This window comes from Heterodontus francisci, chromosome 1 (assembly GCF_036365525.1).
Source record: "Heterodontus francisci isolate sHetFra1 chromosome 1, sHetFra1.hap1, whole genome shotgun sequence".
NCBI classification, from domain to species: Eukaryota; Metazoa; Chordata; class Chondrichthyes; order Heterodontiformes; family Heterodontidae; genus Heterodontus; species Heterodontus francisci.
In genome coordinates, this window is record NC_090371.1 from 40,194,376 (window position 1) to 40,216,597 (window position 22,222).

Consider the following 22,222-nt stretch of genomic DNA (forward strand, 5'->3'; position numbering starts at 1 on the left):
AATGTCACACGATTTCATGTCGCGTTTGCAGACGTCTTTATAACGGAGACATGGACGGCCGGTGGGTCTGATACCAGTGGCGAGCTCGCTGTACAATGTGTCTTTGGGGATCCTGCCATCTTCCATGCGGCTCACATGGCCAAGCCATCTCAAGCGCCGCTGACTCAGTAGTGTGTATAAGCTGGGGGTGTTGGCCGCTTCAAGGACTTCTGTGTTGGAGATATAGTCCTGCCACCTGATGCCAAGTATTCTCCGAAGGCAGCGAAGATGGAATGAATTGAGACGTCGCTCTTGGCTGGCATACGTTGTCCAGGCCTCGCTGCCGTAGAGCAAGGTACTGAGGACACAGGCCTGATACACTCGGACTTTTGTGTTCCGTGTCAGTGCGCCATTTTCCCACACTCTCTTGGCCAGTCTGGACATAGCAGTGGAAGCCTTACCCATGCGCTTGTTGATTTCTGCATCTAGAGACAGGTTACTGGTGATAGTTGAGCCTAGGTAGGTGAACTCTTGAACCACTTCCAGAGCGTGGTCGCCAATATTGATGGATGGAGCATTTCTGACATCCTGCCCCATGATGTTCGTTTTCTTGAGGCTGATGGTTAGGCCAAATTCATTGCAGGCAGACGCAAACCTGTCGATGAGACTCTGCAGGCATTCTTCAGTGTGAGATGTTAAAGCAGCATCGTCAGCAAAGAGGAGTTCTCTGATGAGGACTTTCCGTACTTTGGACTTCGCTCTTAGACGGGCAAGGTTGAACAACCTGCCCCCTGATCTTGTGTGGAGGAAAATTCCTTCTTCAGAGGATTTGAACGCATGTGAAAGCTTGACTATAAGCATCAAGAAAACCATGGTTTTGTGACAAGGTTTTTCATCTCTGCCACTGATCACACTAAATAACACCTCACTCGAAGTACTTAGCAGATTCTGCTACTTTTGGTCCACAGTGACAGACAATCTGTCCCTTGATGCAGAGCTCAATATGCGCAAAGGGAAAGCAGCTACCCGCTTTTGGCCGACTTGCGACATGCATATGGGATAACACCAAGCTGACCCTTAGGACCAAGCTGATGGTTTATAAGGCCTGTGTTCTCAGCAGCATGATGACTTACAGCTACCAGGAAAAGAAGCTTAATAATTTCTATCTTCGCTATCTGCAGTGCTTGATGGGTATATCCTGGCAGGACAAAATCACAAATGTAGCAGTCCTCTCAAAGGCAGAGCTCCCAAGAGGTAGGTTCGGTGGATTGGACATGTCCGTAGGATGGAAGACGGTCGCATACCCAAGGACCTTCTATATGGTAAGGTAGCCGGGGCCAGATGACCAGTGGGGCGCCCAAAGCCATACTTCAAGGATGCTTGCAAGCGTGACATGAAGGCTTTAAAATGTCGACTATTGCACTTGGGAGTCACTAGCTGGTGAAAGAGGGAAAAGGTGACACATCCTGTGGACTGGTGCGCGCTACCACAATGACCACTTCAGCTTGGCAACAGGCGCCAACGTCAAAAACAACAACTCGCAGCGTCACTTGTATTATGTCTCCTGGTTGTTTTCTGGTTCCCATATGTTGGAAGTAATCACACTTTAGACTTGGGAAGGCTGGAGTTTTTGTTTATTTCATTCAGCCACCATACTGTCTGATATAAGACTGCAATAGGCTGGATTTCTGTTACATGTCACTTGACTCCCCTGTGCAGCTGTGAATGTGCCCCGCCCAGAACACTTCCACATAACAATTAGTTCCTAGATAATTAGTTCCTAGTACTTTACAGATGGTATAACAATAAATAACAACTTGGCAGCTTCATATGCAGCACTTGTGCCTCTCAAGGATTGTCCTTCACAGACATCAACAAAGGTGCATCAAGAGAAGACACACCACCAAAATTGATTGTTTGTTGCGTGTCCATCATCTTTCATAGATGGGAGGATGCCAACCCTGTGATATTTAAAGTAACTTTGATCTCTCCACTGTGATTGAGAGTCTTCAATCTCCTGCTGACTGGCCACTGACTATACTGGTTTTTCCACTTCATCCTGTTCCTGGCCAGAAAATCAATCGCCTGCGCTGAGAAATCACTCTAGCATCAATTACCATTGATGGAAGAAAGTTCTAAACTCCTACTGCCCTTTTTGTGTGCAGAAGTGTTTCCCAATTTCAATCCTGAAGGTCTGACTCTAATTTTAAACTATGCCCCCAGTCCTAAATTCCTGAACCAGCAGAAATAGATTCTCTCCATCTACCCTAGAGTTTCCCTTAATATCTTGAAAACTTCGATCAAATTACCCCTTAACCTCCTAAATTTTAGGAATACAACCCTAGTTTGTGTAATCTATCCTCATAATTTAACCCAGGAAGTCCAGTTATCCATCTGGTATATTCTGCTGCACTCTCTCCAAGGCCAGTATATCTTTCCTAAGGTGTGTGCCCAGAACTGCTCACAGTACTCCCAGATCTGGTCTAACCTGGGCTTTGTAAAGTTGTAGCAGAACTTGCATTCTAGTCTCCTAGATATAAAGGCCAGCACTCCATTAGCCCTTTTGGTTATTTTTTTTGTACCGATTCGTGAGATTTTCATTATCTATGTACCTGGTTCTCCTAAGTCTCATTGGAGCTCCACTGTTTCTGGCTTTTCAGAATTTAGTCATTTGTCATTAAAGGATTGAAAGGAAAAATAAAGACTCTTTTTAAAACTTTTAAATATTATTTACCACCAGCAATAGACTATTTGTTGCACTGGGGAAGGAAGTTTTAACTTGGATGAACTGAAAGTAATGCTGAGGTAAAACATTGTGAAAAGTGTGCAGGAGCAGACCTGAATACCTCCTCTGAAGAAATTCCTCTCTCACCGCTGGAACCAGGTGCTATTGAGACCCATAAAGCATTTGTGACCAAATTAGTTTCCTTAACCAATTCCATCATCTCATCCACCCTCCCATGCCATTTCTCCCATGCCATCCCCTTCCTCCCATGGAATACCATTTCATCCTTCCCATTGCCATCTCCATCCCATCCCAAGCCATTCCATCCTTCTGTTGTCACCAGTCCGATGCCAGCTCTTCCCTCCCACTCCTACGTTACTATCCTCATGCCATTCCTCCGATGTCATCCCCTCCCTCCTATGCCATCCCCTTCCATCCCAAGCCATGCTATCCTTCCAATGCCACTGTTCCGAAGCTAGCAGAGACCTGCTAAACATTTGTGGTCAAATTACTATCTTCATTGCAACAGTACTTCTTTAAATACAGGATTTCTGGTTATTCTTTCACCAAAAACTTTAACATAATCAAAACTTCTCACTGTGGAAAAAGCTACATAAAGCTGTCTCATGTGTAAAAACAGTCCTAGGAATATAAATACAAATTTTGTCAAAAGTCTGGTGACTTGTTCATTGTCTTTGAATATGAAAGTCTAATTGGAAACTGTTTTCTTCCGAGTTGAAAAGGCAGGTTTACATCTGATGTGCTCAATATTATTTGAGGAATAAACACTTTGGGCTGGATTTTACCTTAGGCGGACGGGAATTCACCACTGACTTCTGCCTAGCCTGGGGATCCTTCCCGCATTTTATGGGGATCCTTCCTGCGTTTTACCGGTCTCCGGGCTTTAATTGTCCTGAGGTGGGACTTCCATGGCCCCCCCCCCCACCCCGGTAGCTATCGTTGGGCGGCCTTTCATGTCCCCAGCATGCCTGTTTGCCACTGGTAAAATACCCATGGAGGTGGGCGAGGGCCCTTAAGTGGCCACCCAACAGCCTTGATCGGCTTTGGGTGGGCGGGCGGTTTCCCTCGCCCCCCCCCCCCCCCCCCCCCCCTTTCACCGCCTGACTGCCTTAAAGTCGACTGGAGGCGGGAGCGGAGCGGGTAGGCCTCCCGTTCAATTTTACGCCGCCCCCACACCACCATCCAACCCACTGGGCCGGGGTAAAATTCGGCCCTCTATTTCCTTGAAATCTATCCTTTATAATTTCAGCATCTATCATCAAAGAAACCAGCTTACTAACTGCCATTCTTCTCCATTACAGAGTTCTTGTTTAGGATTCAAGATTTGTAGCAACATTATAAGTGCTCCTTCCTTGAGTCTAAGCTTGTGCCATGGTATGCCCATTGGAGTTAGACTGGGTAAAAGCTCTGGAGGGTATAGATTGTTTTCATCATCGTCTTTGTCTATAGAGTCGACGCTGATGTATTCTTTTAAGTTACCTGATGGCTTTTCTAAAACCTTTTGCTTCAAATCCAGTGAATCTGCATTTTTAGTGCAAAGAATAGTTTTCAAATAATAAGTGGAATACATCAATGCTTTCACCAAATCGAAAATCAACACAATTTGATTCCTTGGAAAAACAATTCTCCGGTATTTCAGTTGAACCTCCCAATTTTCATCCCTTAGAACTTGCCCCAAAATATTGGCCACCCTGTGGTTCATGAGAAGAGTGGGTGACCGTGCACCACCACCTCCCTGCACCCACTCCCTACCACTGTAAACAGAGGACCTTGCACCTTACTCCAGGTGTCTTGTATCAGATGGATCAAAAAATTGTAATACTCAGTACCTGAATATTACAATAAAGTTTTAAAATATCCAGTTAACCAACTGTCATTGCACAGGTGCTTCAGCTACTGGCCACCATCAGACAAAAACTGGGCATTATTATTATAGATATATTTGGATTAGGAAAATAGAGTTTGGATTGGCAGAGAATGATCAGAAATTCCCAGATACTGGCTTATTTCAGTTAGTTTCTGAACCTTTCATTGTTCTCCATTAAAACTGCAGCCAAGTAAAATAAATGATGAACTAGTCTCTCAAAATGTATACTAAAATATTATTTAAGAAACAGGCATAATCATAGCTTAAAATATTTAAATGTATGCAACGATTTATGTGAAAATATTTTCAAAGTAAATAAATGCTGTAATAACTCTAATACATTTGTTACGACCAGGGGAGAAAGGTGTCTAGGTGTCCCTTTCAGCCTTCACCTGGTCTTACTGTAACAGGGTTTTATTTTTAAACACACTGTGTTTTGAGCTCCCCCTGGGTGAATCCTTATTCACTGCTTTCCAATTATAAGGTGCACAAACAGGCTTTCTTCGGTTCAAAGAAGAAAGGTGAAATTTATTAAAACTTGAACTCTAATTTCGTTGATGCCTATGGATACACGATGCACCCACGCTAGCATGCATATGTGATACACACATGCAAATAGAGACAGAAAAGAGCAGAAGAAAGATAAAGTGGGGAGGTTTGAGGCAATATCTGAAGAGTTTGTTACTGTTCTTCGAGCTCATTGTAGAGTCCTTGCTTGTCGGTAATTCTTGCTTTTCGTTGGGGCCCAGTATTCTTCTTAAACCTTGTTCACTGTAGGAGACGTTTCTCTCTTGGGGTTCAGGTGTCTACATTGGATTCTGAAGCTGGTGAGAAAGAGATGGGAGCAGACAGGAGAGAGATGTTCTCAATCTGGGAGCCAGGAGCTTTCTGTCTTCAAACACTGTTTCTCCAATTTCAAACTCTCTGTTCAAAACTCTGCAACAGCCAGTTAGTCATGTGACTAATCTGGTTTGACCACATCCGTTCTGGGAGCAGGGACTGATTCTTTTGTTCCAACACTGTCTGCAAGTATGCAAAAATATCTTTCTGGCTAGAGGCTTGGCAATTTCTTATAATAGGCCCTCTTTTCTTGCCAGCAACAATTTGAAGTTTAATGTCCATGTGGCGAAATTAATGTGCCTCATTTTTGGCTGGTGGGGGCCTGCATGACATTTATCTTGGCTTTAGTGCATCAAGGTCCTTCCAAGCATTTGGCTTTGCTTCATTGCCAAAACAGTCCCTAGTGTGCTATGATTGTGCACACCTTCTCGTTTGTTATTGGCTAATTATTTGTCAGTCAGATGCATCTCCATCAAGTTTAAATAGTTAGTGAGTAACAATGCAAGTTGATTGTGATTTTACAATTTTGCCACAATCTTTCAGAATATTGTGCTTTTTTTATTGTACAGTTAGAGGCTGAGGCTAGATGCACCTGACTTACTGGAGTGCTATAATTTGCAGGACCTTCTAGAAAGGATATTAGCATATAAATAGCAGATGCAATGACGACTATCACAGCTGAGTACATTTAATTTTTAGTTTATAAGATAGAATGGGTTTTTAAATGCATAGCCATCAAGCCTGCAGAATGACAAATGAAGTTTAGAGTTCACTTGTCTAAGGATGCCTTATAACATCATTTTTTAAAGTGTAACAGACACTTATTTAAGTCAGAACAAAACTGATTTCCTGGGTGGCAAGTAATTGAGATTGCCTCCCAAATTAATTGGACCATGGAGAATTTATTTTATGATTCTATTAAGATTTTACACAAAACAAAATGTATAGGGAAGCAGATTTTTTCGACCATTCAAATATTTAGAACGATCCTTTTCCTTTATCTTAATTTGCTCTGATAATGCAAGGATGAGTAACTCATTTGATTTTTATTTTTGCCATGATTATGGCCCATTCAGTAAAACATTTCCCCAGTGATGTATTTTGGTGTTTTGACTACATTTAAAAAAAAACTGGAAAGAGATTTGATAAGACAGATATTATACTGATAATTTTCTTTTAAATTGAGGTAGAATATATTGTTCTTCTACCCTTGTGCATTAATAGTAGTGCAAAGTTTTCTGCTCTTTTATGTGTTGGGTAATATTATTGTACTCAGCATTATACAGTTGTAGCTTTCTCCATCGTATATTAATATGACACAGATGCTGTGTTATTTTGCATAATCATTTTTGACTGCACAAGAACAGTCCCTATTCTCCAAAAGTAATTAATTATGTAAAGACCTTTGAGATGTTTGGAGGTGATAAAGCACTATGGGGTATAAATTTATCTTGGGCACAAGCAATAGCAAATTTACACCTCATTTTTAATGGAAACAAAAATTCTGTGGAGTACAACACTGGCTGCCGATTCACAATCACCCGTTTTGTGCTATTGCCAAAGACAGCCAATTTCATTCCACCCACACCCCACTACCACCCCATCTAACTAAAAGTACTTGACTTATGTTAGAATAATATATTTGATAAACTGGAGCTTCTTGGCATAGGTGGTTGCTTTATTGGCGGTCATTGAAACCAGCTTTATGTATGAGTGAGTGGATGTTTGTAAGATTTTTGGAACCGATGTAGTAAATGCATATAAAATAAATTGGGAAAATTTAACAGATTTTTTTTCTAAGATATGCCCTTCTCAGGATTTAATCAGTCCTTTTTCCGTTTTAGAGCTGTCTAGAGTTAAATGCAAAATTGTTTTCCTAATGATTGAAATTTCCTGAAGATTACTTTTTTTGAGAAACAGTAAGCATTGAATAGTGGTGAGATTTCTTGTATTTTTTAAATGCTGTATTTGTTATGCATTGTAGCACCAGACCCCCTCCTACTGCACCTTTCAGAAAATTAAAACACATAAATTCTGTTTAGTGTTTGATGTGCAGTGTGCAAGCTGAAAGCCATAATACCCTAAACCTTGGGTTGTGTTTCACCTTTCATAAATTCCTGGGTAGATTCTATACAAAAATAATTTTCAGGTCCGCAGCTCATTGTTATTCAGACTTGATTGATTGCTGTCATTTACTCACTGAGAAAGTTAAGTGCTGCTGTCATTTCCGAAGAGTATAATTAGGATGTTTCACAGGTCAGCGATAGTGACAGGTTTTCTTTCGATTTGCTTCGACAGATGAAAGCGACCGATGAGGATGATGACGATGATGATGATGAGGATTTTGTTGAAGTTCCAGAGAAGGAAGGTTACGAGCCGCACATTCAGGAGCACCTTCGGGCTGAGTACGGTGAGTTTATGCAGCTGCTGGCTGCCACTTCTCAGCACACACTCCCACAGCTAAGTAAACAAAGCCCCGTTATTAAGCAATAAGGTGATCAGCTGTGTGCTTAATCTGCCCACTGATGACTGAGGAAGTTATTACGGAGTTATTTGAACACCCATTTATTATAAACAAATAAACATCTTGTGATACTTTCTCTTGATAAACACCCAATAACTTTTTATCTCTTGAATGTATTTGTAAATTTCCTTCCTGTCTCAGACAACTCTTCTGTTGTACCTCTACCAACCCTGAACATAGCATTCTAACTCAAGTACCAACCCAACTATTCAAATCCAATTGTCTTTCTTCCCAGCAGTTTAGTAATCTTGATTTTTTTTTTTGTAATTCACAGTGCATACATGCTTTTTGGAATGGAGATATACAAGTCTGCAACATTGTACTTTCACATTGCAGTGATGTTGGTCTTAAAGCACAAACAGTTGATGTATTTATGTAATGCTCTTCCAAATTCATATTGGCATGAAGGCAATCAATTCCAGAAGAGTTGTTTTTTCATGATGCTGTAAGTGTAATTCAGCTGGGTTTACTTGACAAAATACATGCCAAGCAGCTATAAATACCAGATGATGGCATAAATGTGGCAGTCTAAAAAAGGTAACATAATAATACAATCCTAACTAGCCTGAATCAATCCATCCTCTTAATCCTGACATTAAATCCATTTTTGGCGGGTTTCACAATGGTTGGGAGTAAGAGAAAGCAGTCTAATTTATCTAAGATGTATGTAGTCTCAAAGAAAAAAAGGAAGGTCAGATGTATGCTAAACGAACAACAGTTTTCTAATAATTTTGCTTGTAAATGTTAAGTTTAAACAGTCAGTGGAATTTAGATTCACCTGAATGTAAACAATTATGAGTACGAAATTAACACACTGAAATAATTTACTGAATATTATTTAAATTAATCCCTTCAACGCTGAAAGACTTAATTCACTTTTGTATATTCATGTAGATTTTTTATTCTTTCAGTTAGCATCCATAGAGATAGTTTTCTGTGTCTTTCCTGAAATGGAGATTTATAAAGTTTTTACTGAAATTTAGCAACTTCTTACACCAGAATATGCTTGGATTAGTCTCTTATAGTCCTCTTGATTGAGTCAGCGGTTTTGGCTTCAAGGACTCCAACTCAAGGAATTAAGCTTAAATCTTGGCTGACACTCCAGTGCAGCATGAAAAACTACTGCATTGTTGAAGTTCCATCTTTCAGATGAACCATTAAATCAATGTCCAATCTGCCTGTAATGTAGAAATGTGGCAGCCAATTTGCACACAGTCTCACAAACAGCAATGTAATAACGACCAGTTAAACTTTTTGTGATATTGGTTGAGCGATAAATATTGACCAGGAAGAACTCCCCTGCTTTTTTTCAAATAGTGCTACGGGATCTTGCACGTCCAACGAGAGGGTAGATGGCCCCTCAATTTAATGGCTCATCTGAAAGATGGCAGGAACAGAGCAACCTCGGGGGTGCATTTGCAGGACATATTGAGAGAGTGGTTAGTAAAGCATATGGGATCTTGGGCTTGATAAATAGAGGTATTGAGTACAAAAGCAGGGAAGTTGTACTGAACCTTTATAAAGCTCTGGTTAGGCCCCAACTGGAGTATTGCATCCAGTTCTGGTCACCACACTTTAGGAAGGATGTGAGGGTCCTTGAGAGGGTACAGAGGAGATTTACCAGAATGGTTTCAGGAGTGGAGGATTTTAGCTACAAGGTTAGGTTGGAAAAGCTGGGTTATTCTCCTTAGAACAAAGGGGATTGAGTGGAGATTTTATAGAGGTGTACGTGATTATGACAGTGTTAGATAAGTTAGACAAGGAAAACCTGTTCCCATTAACTAATGGTACGAGGACTAAAGGACACAGATTGAAGGTTTTGGGCAAGAGATGCAGGGGGAGTATGAGGAAGGACCTTTTTACGTAATGACCTGGAATTCCGGGGGAGTAGAGGCAGAGACATTCAGTGACTTCAAGAGGAAATTGGATGACCACTTGAAGGAAATAAACTTGCAGGCTACAGGGATCGAGCGGGGTGGTGGGACTGACTGGATAGCTTTGTGGAGCGCAGGCATGGACTCGATGGTCTGAATGACCTCCTTCTTTGCTGTAAATGATTCTATGACCTCAGACAGTGAATCACTCACACAGTGCTGCACTTCAGTGTCAGCCTAGGTTCTATGCTTAAATGTGTGGAATGGAACTAGAACCGACAATCTTTGACTCATAGGTAAGAGGCCTGAGCTGTTTTGGGTTTGTTGGCATGGTAACAATAGGTAGCACTACAATTCACTTCAATGGAACTGGATTAGGGAGTAGAAAAATCAGGCAGGCTTCCCATTCTTAATTGTTGTACAGCAGTCCATGATTGATGGGCTTAGTGATGAAACCAAATTCCACTCTGCTCCCCACTGTTCAGTAGCCTACTACGCTGGCTACACATGAAGAATAGTCATTTGGATGAAATGCTGGATGAACACGGGCACTTGGAGCTAAATTAGAGGTGGAAACAAGATGATTTGAAATAGTTTGCTATGTGATTTCTTTTTTTATTTGATAGTTTTGCAAGAAGTTGGTTGTTGTATGCGATAGCTTGGAATGGTATGATATTGGTTTATGCTGTGACTCTCCTTACGCTAAGTTTGCAGTCTCATCTGGGTTGTAAAGCAAGAGTTCTGAATGTAGGTGTAGAAGAACTACTTTGGATGACTCACCTCATGATTTTTCTCTGAGAATTCTGTGAGTCATTCCAAGTAGTTCTTCTACACCTACATTCAGAGCTCTTGCTTAACGAGCCAAAGTTTAAAATATTCTAATTACACATTCTATTGCTGATAATTTCAAAGTTTTTATGCTTAAAAAAAAAATAAATTTTCCAAGAATCGAAATTAAACAAAGCAAAATGGGAATTTAGATATAAAAAAGGGAATTATCAGCTAATTTTAATTTATAGAGTCATAGAGAGATACAGCACCGAAACAGGCCCTTCAGCCCAACGAGTCCATGCCGCCCATCACCCACCCTATTTATACTAATCCTACATTCATCCCATTTCCCTCTCGCATCCCCACCTACCCTCAATTCTCATGCCACCTACCTACACTAGGGGCAATTTACAATGGCCAATTTACCTATCAACCCACAAGTCTTTGGCATGTGGGAGGAAACTGGAGCACCCGGAGGAAACCCACACGGTCACAGGGAGAATTTGCAAACTCCTCACAGGCAGTACCCAGAATCGAACCTGGGTCGCTGGAGCTGTGAGGCTGTGGTGCTAACCACTGCGCCATTGTGCCGCCCTATCTATTTATCTACTTCCAGTGGCACAATAACAGCAATTTAAAGGAAAATTGTAGAAATAATCTGGAAAAGTTGATAAAAGATAACATGAAAATGTTTTAAAAGGTGGCAAGAGCTTGCTCAGGGGTATAACTAATACAGTCTAGGGTTCTGATGCTGCCTTTATTTCTAACAACCCTGATTGTCAAGTAGTAAAATATTAAGAATATCTTGCATCTGCACACACCTTCTAACAACTTTATTCATTATAAATTTCTGTATTCATATTTATAATGGAAACTGTTTTTCTGGGGGCTGCACTTTAGGAAGATGTGAAGGCTTTGGAGAGGAAGCAGAAAAGATTTACAAGTTCGTTCCAGTGATGAGGGGCTTCAATTACATGAGTAGATTGGAGAAGATGGGCCTTTTAAAAAAAAAAAAAAAAAATTTGTTCATGGGATGTGGGCATCGCTGGCAAGGCCAACATTTATTGTCCATCCCTAATTGCCCTTGAGAAGGTGATGAGCTGCCATCTTGAACTGCTGCAGTTTGTGATGTAGGTACACCACCAGTTCTGTTAGAAAGAGAGTTCCAGATTTTTGACCCAGCGACAGTGAAGGAATGACAATATAGTTCCAAGTCAGGAGGGTGTGTGGGTTGGAGGGAAACTTGCAGGTGGTGTTCCCATGCCCATGCTGCCCTTTCCTTTCTAGTTGGTAGAGGTCACGGGTTTGGAAGGTGCTGTCGAAGGAGCCTTGGTGAGTTGCTGCAGTGCATCTTGTAGATGGTACACACTGCTGCCACTGTGTGTCAGTGGTGAAGGTGGTGGATGGGGTGCCAGTTAAGCGGGTTGCTTTGTCCTGGAAGGTGTCGAGCTTCTTGAGTGTTGTTGGAGCTGCACCCATCCAGGCAAGTGGAGAGTATTCCATCACATACTGACTTGTGCCTTTGTAGGTGGTAGACAGGCATTGGGGAGACAGGAGGTGAGTCACTCGCCACAGAATTCCTAGCCTCTGACCTGCTGTTGGTGCCACAGCATTTATATGGCTTGTCCAGTTAAGTTTCTGGTCAATGGTAACCCCCAGGGCGTTGATAATGGGGAATTCAGTGCTGTTCTCCTTCGAGAAGAGAAGGTGGAGAAGAGATTTGATAGAGGTGCTCAAAATCATGAGGGATCTAGTCAGAGTAGATAGATATTGGCCAGGATTTTATCCGGGCGACGGGGGGTCTTGATGTTCGGCAAAAGCGACACCGAGAACCCTGCATCATCTCTTCTGTGGGAGGCCCACCGAATCGAGTGCCAATTAGGTACTTAACTGGACAGTGGCGGATCTTCCACAGGTTCAAGGACCCTGGCAATGAAAGTCCCGCTCTCTCAGAACTGCTGGCCAATTAGAGGCCTGCAGCTGTCCAACTGAGCAGCGCCACTGCAGAGGTGGTGGCTACTGCCGGTGGAGCACCCACCCAAGGCCCAGGAGCAGTGCTAGACCCAAGCCACAAGTGGGTCAGGGCTGGAGGGGCCTTTCGGGATGGGGGTTGTAGGAGGATTGGCAGCAAGGGCAGGGGGGTGGCTCTCAGAGGGCCCCGCTCCCCTTCCCGATGTTGGGTCCTTCATTCAGGCACTGTGCCTTTTAACATAACTCGGAGAACAAAGGGTTAGAAGTTAGAAAGCATTAGAGTCCATAGGATCTTTCCGTGGTTCAACTTCTATCAGCAGTTTCTATTATCTGTCTCAACAATTTACCAATTAAACTTCAGAGCAGATCCAATGTTGTTAAAGTAAGGGTAAAGCCACACAGCTGAGGAAACCTTCCGTCTCTCTCTCTCTCTCTCTCTCTCTCTCTCTCTCTCTCTCCCTCTCTCTCTCTGCACCACTGAGGCCCTTTATCTTCTCCCTAATCCCAAGATTTCTGTCAGGACATAATCTCTTTCTCAAATTTACATTTTAATTACAAGTCCTGGTGAACTTGCTAAAATCAATAATGTCAGCATTCAGTGGCCTAGCTTTCAGCCACAGGCCCAGCCATGCCATTTCCTGCTATTGATTAATCTTTTTAACTCTATCTTTGTTATTGCTTCAGGCAAATAGGTGACACTGAACAATTTCAAAAAGATTTTGGCTTTTTATAATTTTGTACGAAGGTCACAGCTATAACAATGTGGTTCTGTGTATGAAAAATAGAAGGCAAAAATAGATTTTTTTTTTTAAAAATTGCAAAACAACCTTTGGGTACTTTATTCCACTAGATTTGGTTTATCTTGGCATACAAGCATAATTTTGATTAATGACCCTTTGCTGCCTTGGAATTACTTGATCCAAATTATTTGGAGAAATCCAGCACTCTGCCAAGTAATTTTACTTATTTTCCCCCGACAATTTTTCCCTCTGTTAAAGTGTTTGGGTTTAATTCCAAAGAGGACTGGAGTCTTCTGATTTCTTCTCCAAACCGCTGTTCATGTATTAGCCTGGTCAGTGAGTGTCTTGTGATTTCATTGTTTACTTGACCTTGAGGCCCATCACAGCTGAGCCTGGTTCTCTTCTGGCATGCCAGCACTTTCATTTCCAGCAGGGGTCACATGGAAACCCTGGCTTTCCCCTGACCTCTTTCATGATTTTGGCACCAAGCAAACTGTAGCACCCATGACTGCTACTACTGACTTGCCACAGTTCTCGAATTCAAGCTGGTACTTTTTAGGTCTTCAAGGCTTACTGCCAGGGCGGCGCAGTGGTTTGCACCGCAGCCTCACAGCTCCAGCGACCCGGGTTCAATTCTGGGTACTGCCTGTGTAGAGTTTGCAAGTTCTCCCTGTGTCTGCGTGGGTTTTCTCCGGGTGCTCCGGTTTCCTCCCACAAGCCAAAAGACTTGCAGGTTGGTAGGTAAATTGGCCATTATAAATTGCCCCTAGTATAGGTAGGTGGTAGGGAAATATAGGGACAGGTGGGGATGTGGTAGGAATATGGGATTAGTATAGGATTGGTATAAAATGGATGGCTGATGGTCGGCACAGACTCGGTGGGCCGAAGGGCCTGTTTCAGTGCTGTATCTCTAAACTAAACTAAACTAAAAACAATCCAGTTAACCATGAGGTGGGAGGAAAGAATGCTTATAACAATATGTTCCATTAACTGTCACTTAGGTGACTTATTTAAACACTTTATTGTTTAGGAATCCACTTTTTTTTGTACAGATTTGTTCAGACTTTGTTTCATACACCTTGATAACTGTCTAATGAAGATGTTAAATATAGTAAACTGTCAGCGTAACCAAGAAAATTAGTTTATTTAATGAATCTTGATGCTTAGAATAACAGCATGCTTATCATTGCAATTATTGAATCAGAATTCTGCTTCAAGGGACATGTAAAGTAGGCACTGTAGGATTTGGCCACAACTTGACTGAAGATAGCGGTGACTATTGTTCAACAGCTTTGTTTTGTATATTTTGTTTTTGTGGCTTTTTATGTGTAATATAAACACAAAAACATATGCATATGCATTTTTACTGTAAGAAGTTTATATTGTATATATTGTGTCTGACTCCAGGACTGGAGCCACTGGCACCAAAGACCAAGGAAACCGTGAAGACAGTAACACCATCTGCAGGGCCCCCACGACCACGGAGGAATGATGAGGAACTTGATCCAACATGTGCAGCAGCAACATTAAAGATCTTGAAGACAAAGCTGTCCATGCAGATGTACAGGTAGATGATTTTTATTTTGTCTTTTGTGACAATTTTCTTATAGATAAATGCACCATAATTTACTTTTCAAGAACAAGAATAATGTGCATTTATGTAGCACCTTTAACCTATATTTTTAAAAAAGGACCTTCAGCAATTCACAAACATAATTGGACAAAACACCTCCACCAGCGAATCTTAGTTTCATAAAAGCAAAATACTGCAGATGCTGGAGATCTGAAATAAAAACAAGAAATGCTGGAAATACTCAGTAGGTCTGGCAGCATCTGTGGAGAGAGAAGCAGAGTTAACGTTTCAGGTCAGTGATCTTTCATCAGAATCTTAATTTCATATTGCCCCTGTAACAGGAAGAAACTTTATGCCAGTATTGTAAAATGGGGAAGCAGCACTTTGAGATGATGGGTCATACAAACATACCAATTAGGAACAGGGGTAAGCCACTCGGCCCTTCGAACCTGCTGCTCCATTCAAGTTCATGTAAATTAATGTCAGACAGTTGAACCCATTAAGAACTTAACATTCGATTGTTGTACTCATTCAATGCAGATATATGGCTAGTAATAAAGCATTTTACAAAACATTTACATCATTTCCAGAGATGTACTGAACCAGTTAGAATATAATTAATTGCATTTTCAAATCTGCTCAGCAAGATACCATGGCTGAACTGATTACGCCACACTTGCACCTATCCCCGATAACCCTTGGTCATCAAGAATCTTGGCTGAGGGACTTGAGGTTGTTTTCGTTGGAGAGAAGGAGGAGGAGAGGTGACTTAATAGAGACATATAAGATAATCAGTGGGTTAGTTAGGGTGGATAGTGAGAGTCTTTTTCCTCGGATGGTGATGGCAAACACGAGGGGACATAGCTTCAAGTTGAGGGGTGATAGATATAGGACAGATGTTAGAGGTAGTTTCTTTACTCAGAGTAGTAGGAGCGTGGAACGCCCTGCCTGCAACAGTAGTAGACTCGCCAACTTTAAGGGCATTTAAATGGTCATTGGATAGACATATGGATGAAAATGGAATAGTGTAGGTCAGATGGTTTCACAGGTCGGCGCAACATCGAGGGCCGAAGGGCCTGTACTGCGCTGTAATGTTCTAATGTTCTTAAAAAAAAGTCTATTTACCTCTGCCTTTGAAATAGTCAAAGACTGTGCTTTCACCGCCTTTTGAGGAAGAGAATTCCAAAGACTCATTACCCTCAGAGAGAAAAAATTCCTCCTCATCGTGACTTAAACGGGCGACCCCTTATTTTTAAACAGTGACCCCTAGTTCTAGATTCTCCCATAAGAGGAAACATCCTTTCCACATCCACCCTGTCAAGACCCCTCAGGATCTTATATGTTTCAATCAAGTCGCCTCTTAATTTTTAAAATTCCAGCGGATGCAAGCCTAACCTGTCCAATCTTTCCTCATAAGACAGCCTACCCATTCCAGGTATTAGTCTAGTAAACCTTCTCTTTACTGCCTCCAACACATTTACATCCTTCCTTAAATAAGGAGACCAGTACTGTACACAGTACTCCAGATGTGGTCTCACCTGTATAGCTGAAGCATAACCTCCCTACTTTTGTATTCAATTCCCCTCGCGATAAATGATAACATTCTATTAGCTTTCCTAATTACGTGCTGTACCTGCATACTAACCTTTTGCGATTCATGCACTAGGACACCCAGATCCCTCTACATCTCAGAGCTCTGCAATCTCTCACCATTTAGATAATATGCTTCTTTTTTATTCTTCTTGCCAAAGTGAACAATTTCCCACTTTCCCACATAATACTCCATTTGCCAGGTCTTTGCCCACTCACTTAACCTATCTATATCCCTCTGTAACCCCTTATGTCCTCTTCACAAGTTACTTTCTTACCTATCTTTGTGTCATCAGCAAATTTAGCAACCATACCTTCGGTGCCTTCACCTAAGTCATTTATATAAATTGTTAAAAGATTCAGGCCCCAGCACAGATCCCTGTGGCACATCACTCGTTACATCTTGCCAACCAGAAAATGAACCATTTATGCCTACTCTCTGTTTCCAGTTAGCTAGCCAATCTTCTGTCCATGCCAATATGTTACACCCTCCACCATGAGCTTTTAATTTCTGCAATAACCTTTGATGTGGCACCTTATCAAATGCCTTCTGGAAATCTAAGTACAATACATCCACCGGTTCCCCTTTATCCACAGCACATGTAACTCTCTCAAAGAACTCCAGTAAATAGGTTAAACATGATTTCCCTTTCACAAAACCATGTTGACTTGGCCTGATTACCTTGAATTTTTCTAAATACCCTGCTATAACATCTTTAATAATGGATTCCAACATTTTCCCTGAGACAGATGTTAAGCTAACTGGCCTGTACTTGCTTGCTTTCTGTCTCCCTCCCTTTTTGAATAAAGGATTTACATTTGCTATTTTCCAATCTAATAGAACCATCCCCGAATCGAGGGAATTTTGGAAAATTAGCACCCTAGGATGAAGTCCATCAGGACCCGGGGACTTGTCAGCCCGCAGCTCCAACAATTTGTTCAGTATCACTTCCCTGATGATTGTAATTTTCTTGAGTTCCTCCCTCTCTTCCATTTCCTGACTTACAGCTAATACTGGGATGTTACTTGTATTCTTAATAGTGAAGACTGATGCAAAATATCTGTTAAATTCAGCAGCCATCTCCTTATTATCCATGGTCTCAGCATGTGTGATGCTCCGTTGGAGCTGTAGTCCCAATGTAAAGCTGCTTTTATATTATTAGCACATTATTGTTTTACACCTGCAGTTGACACCAGTGATCTAGGGGTGACCTTGTTTCCTTTACCTTGGACAATGCATCATTGATCACCTATTAATAACGATTAAGTCGATAGAAGAGCAGAGTTTCTCATGTTATGGTGTTTGGTTCCCTATCCCCAGATGTACAGTTGCATAATTTTATATTATGTTGATCTATGAATACACCTGGGTGAAATAGACTTGAAACCGTTATGCAGATTAATAGGGAAGTGCAGTAATTTTTTTTTAAGTAAAGTGAATGAACATTAGAAAGATTCATGTTTATGCAGTATAACATTTTCACATCTTAGAACACTTCACATTGAAGGAATTATTTTGATATGCACTGACTCCTGTTAGGTAGGTGAACTTGATAGTTATTTTGCATACAACTAACTCTATGCCTGTAGAGCTGTTTGAGATTTTTGCTGAGGTAACAGTGAAGGTTAACGAGGGTAATGCAGTTGATGTGGTGTGCATGGACTTCCAAAAGGTTATTGATGAAGTGCCACATAACGGGCTTGTCAGCAAAGTTAAAACCCATGGAATAAAAGGGACTGTGGGAGCATGGATACAAAGTCAGCAAACAGCGAGTAGTGGTGAACGGTTGTTTTTCGCTTGGAGGAAGGTATGTAGTGGGGTTCCCCGGGGCCACTATTCGGACCACTGCTTTTCTTGATCTATATTAATGACCTAGACTTGGGTGTGCAAGGCACAATTTCAAAATTTGCGGATGATACAAAACTTAGGAATACAGTGATCTGTGAAGAGGACAGAGACAGGCTGGTGGAATGGACGGACATGTGATAGATGAAATTTATTGCAGAGAAGTGTGAAGTGAAACATTTTGGTAGGAAGAATGAGGAAAGACAATAAACAATAAAGGATACAATTCTAAAGGGGGTGCAGGAGCAGAGGAACCTGTGGGTATATGTGCACAAATTGTTGAAGGAGCAGGGCAGGTTGAGGAAGTGGTTAATAAGGCATATGGAATCCTGGGCTTCATGAAAAGAGGCATACAGTACAAAAGCAAGGAGGTTATGGTGAACCTTTATAAAACATTGGTTCGGCCTCAACTGGAGTATTGTGTCCAATTCTGGGAGAGATGTTACGAAATTAGAATTAGAACATTACAGCGCAGTACAGGCCCTTCGGCCCTCGATGTTGCGCCGACCTGTGAAACCATCTGACCTGCACTATTCCATTTTCATCCATATGTCTATCCAATGACCACTTAAATGCCCTTAAAGTTGGCGAGTCTACTACTGTTGCAGGCAGGGCGTTCCACGCCCCTACTACTCTCTGAGTAAAGAAACTACCTCTAACATCTGTCCTATATCTATCACCCCTCAACTTAAAGCTATGTCCCCTCGTGTTTGCCATCACCATCCGAGGAAAAAGACTCTCACTACCCACCCTATCAAACCCTCTGATTATCTTATATGTCTCTATTAAGTCACCTCTCCTCCTCCTTCTCTCCAACGAAAACAACCTCAAGTCCCTCAGTCTTTCCTCGTAAGACCTTCCCTCCATACCAGGCAACATCCTAGTAAATCTCCTCTGCACCCTTTCCAAAGCTTCCACATCCTTCCTCTAATGCGGTGACCAGAACTGCACGCAATACTCCAGGTGGGGTCTCACCAGAGTTTTGTACAGCTGCAGCATGACCTCATTAGTGAGGGTGCAGAAAAGGTTTAGGAGAATAGTTCCAAGGATGAGGGACTTCAGTTACATGGATAGCTTCTCCTTAAAGAAGAGAAAGTTGTGAGGAGATTTGAGAGAGCTGTTCAAAATCATGAGGGGTCTGGATAGAGCAGATGGGGAGAAACTGTTCCCATTGCAGGAAGGGTCGAGAACCAGAGAACACTGATTTAAGGTGAATGGCAAAAGAACCAGAGACGGCATGAGGAAAAGCTTTACTGCGCACTGAGTGGTTAGGGCCTGAGCGTGCGGTGTAGGCAGATGCAATGGTGGTTTTTAAAAGGGAATTGGATAATTACCTGAAGAGAAAAAAAATTTGCAGGGCTACAGGTAAAGGTGGGCGGGGTGGGGGGGTGGCGGTGTGTGGTGGTGGAGTGGGACTAGCTGAGGTGTTCTTGCAGAGAGCTGGCACGCACATGATGCCAAATGGACTCCTTCTGTGCTGTAACCATTCGATGATTCCATATGTCTGAATTAGCACACACACAAACTCGGAGGGCGGAGTTCCAGAGCGGTAAGTATAAAAAGCTTACCTTGGGGATACGCGGAGCAGACTCGGAGGGCGGAGTTCCAGAGCGGTAAGTATAAAAAACCTACCTTGGGGATTCGCGGAGCAGACTCGGAGGTCGGAGTTCCAGAGCAGTAAGTTACCTCGGGTGGGGGAAAAAAAACTGAAAAAGTGACGTCACAGGAAAGCTGTGACCTGATTGGCTGGTAGAGAATCTGTACCGAATTTGAAAATAAAACTGATAAAAATTGATTAAAGCACTAATTAACTAATTAATAAGTAGAGTAACTAAATCAGTTAGCATTTATTGTAGAAGTCTCACACTAGGGACCATATAGTTAAGTGTATCATAATTTAGTAAGGATTTAATAAGTATTTATTTTATATTAATTAACTAATTAGTGATAGAAATGACAGTTAGAGGGGTGAAGTGCTTCACCTGTGAGATGTGGGAGGTCCGTGATGCTTCCAGCGTTCCGGGCGACTACATCTGCAGGAAGTGTACCCAGTTGCAGCTCCTCACAGACCGCATGGATCGGTTGGAGCGGCAACTGGATGCACTTAGGAGCATGCAGGTGGCGGAAAGCGTCATAGACAGGTGTTTTAGAGAAGTGGTTACACCCAAGGTGCAGGCAGATAGATGGGTGACCGCTAGAAGGGGCAGGCAGTCAGTGCAGGAATCCCCTGTGGCTATCCCCCTCTCTAACAAGTATACCGTTTTGGATACTGTTGGGGGGGATGGCCTATCAGGGGAAAACCACAGCAGCAGCCAGAGCAGTGACATCACGGCTGGCACTGTTGTTCAGCAGGGAGGGACAAAGTGCAGAAGAGCAATAGTTATAGGGAACTCTATAGTCAGGGGCACAGATAGGCGCTTCTGTGGAAGTGAAAGAGACTCCAGGATGGTATGTTGGCTGCCTGGTGCCAGGGTCAAGGATGTCTCTGAACGGACAGGGGGCATTCTGAAGGGAGAGGGTGAACAGCCAGAGGTTGTGGTACACATCGGTACCAATGACATAGGCAGGAAGAGTGATGAGGTCCTGCAGGGGGAGTTTAGGGAGTTAGGTAGTAAGTTAAAAAAACAGGACCTCGAGGGTTGTAATCTCTGGATTACTCCCTGTGCCACGTGCCAGTGAGACTAGAAATAGGAAGATAGTGCAGCTAAACATGTGGCTGAGCAGCTGGTGTAGAAGGGAGGGTTTCAGATATCTGGATCATTGGGATCTCTTCAGAGACAGGTGGGACCTGTACAAGAAGGACGGGTTGCATCTAAACTGGAAGGGCACTGGCTGCAAGGTTTGCTAGCGTCACTCGGGAGGGTTTAAACTAGTGTGGCAGCGGGGTGGGAACCAGACCAGTAGGACAGCTAGTGAAATAAATGAGGAGGACATAGTAAATAAGGCCAGTAGGACTAAGAGGAAGAGCAGGCAGGGAGATGTTGCTGAGCACAGCGGGACTGATGGTCTGAAGTGCATTTGTTTCAATGCGAGAAGTATAACCGGTAAGGCAGATGAACTTAGAGCTTGGATTAGTACTTGGAAATATGATGTTGCTATTACAGAGACTTGGTTGAGGGAAGGGCAGGATTGGCAGCTAAATGTTCCAGGCTTTAGAAGCTTCAGGCGGGATAGAGGGGGATGTAAAAGGGGTGGGGGAGTTGCATTACTGGTTAAGGAGAATATCACAGCTGTACTGCGGGAGGACACCTCAGAGGGGTCATGCAGCGAGGCAATATGGGTGGAGCTCAGGAATAGGAAGGGTGCAATCACAATGTTGGGGGTTTTGTACAGGCCTCCCAACAGCCAGCGGGAGGTCGAGGAGCAGATATGTAGACAGATTTTGGAAAGATGTAAAGGTAACAGGGTTGTGGTGATGGGTGATTTTAACTTCCCCAATATTGACTGGGACTCACTTAGTGCTAGGGGCTTGGATGGGGCAGAATTTGTAAGGGGCATCCAAGAGGGCGGCTTGAAACAGTTTGTAGATAGTCCAACTAAGGATGGGGCCATTCTGGACCTGGTATTGGGGAATGAGCCCGGCCAGGTGGTCGAAGTTTCAGTGGGGGAGCATTTCGGGAGCAGTGACCATAATTCCATAAGTTTTAAGGTACTTGTGGATAAGGATAAGAGTAGTCCTCTGGTGAAGGTGCTAAATTGGGGGAAGGCTAATTATAACAATATTAGGCAGGAACTGAAGAATTTAGATTGGGGGCGGCTGTTTGAGGGTAAATCAACATCTGACATGTGGGAGTCTTTCAAATGTCAGCTGATTAGAATCCAGGACCAGCATGTTCCTGTGAGGAAGAAAGACAAGTTTGGCAAGTTTCGGGAAGCTTGGATAACATGGGATATTGTGAGC

General features: G+C 42.6%; 1 protein-coding gene across 6 annotated transcripts in view; it reads left to right on the forward strand.

Annotated features, from left to right (window-relative positions):
- The window catches only part of uvssa (UV-stimulated scaffold protein A), a 141,984-nt gene that overhangs the window by 40,496 nt on the left and 79,266 nt on the right, over positions 1 to 22,222 (forward strand). For all 6 annotated transcript variants that reach the window (XM_068029571.1, XM_068029581.1, XM_068029591.1 and 3 more), the window contains 2 exons: positions 7,731 to 7,842; positions 14,720 to 14,879. In XM_068029571.1, coding sequence (XP_067885672.1) covers positions 7,731 to 7,842; positions 14,720 to 14,879 — 272 coding nt within the window. The remainder of the gene's footprint in view (positions 1 to 7,730; positions 7,843 to 14,719; positions 14,880 to 22,222) is intronic.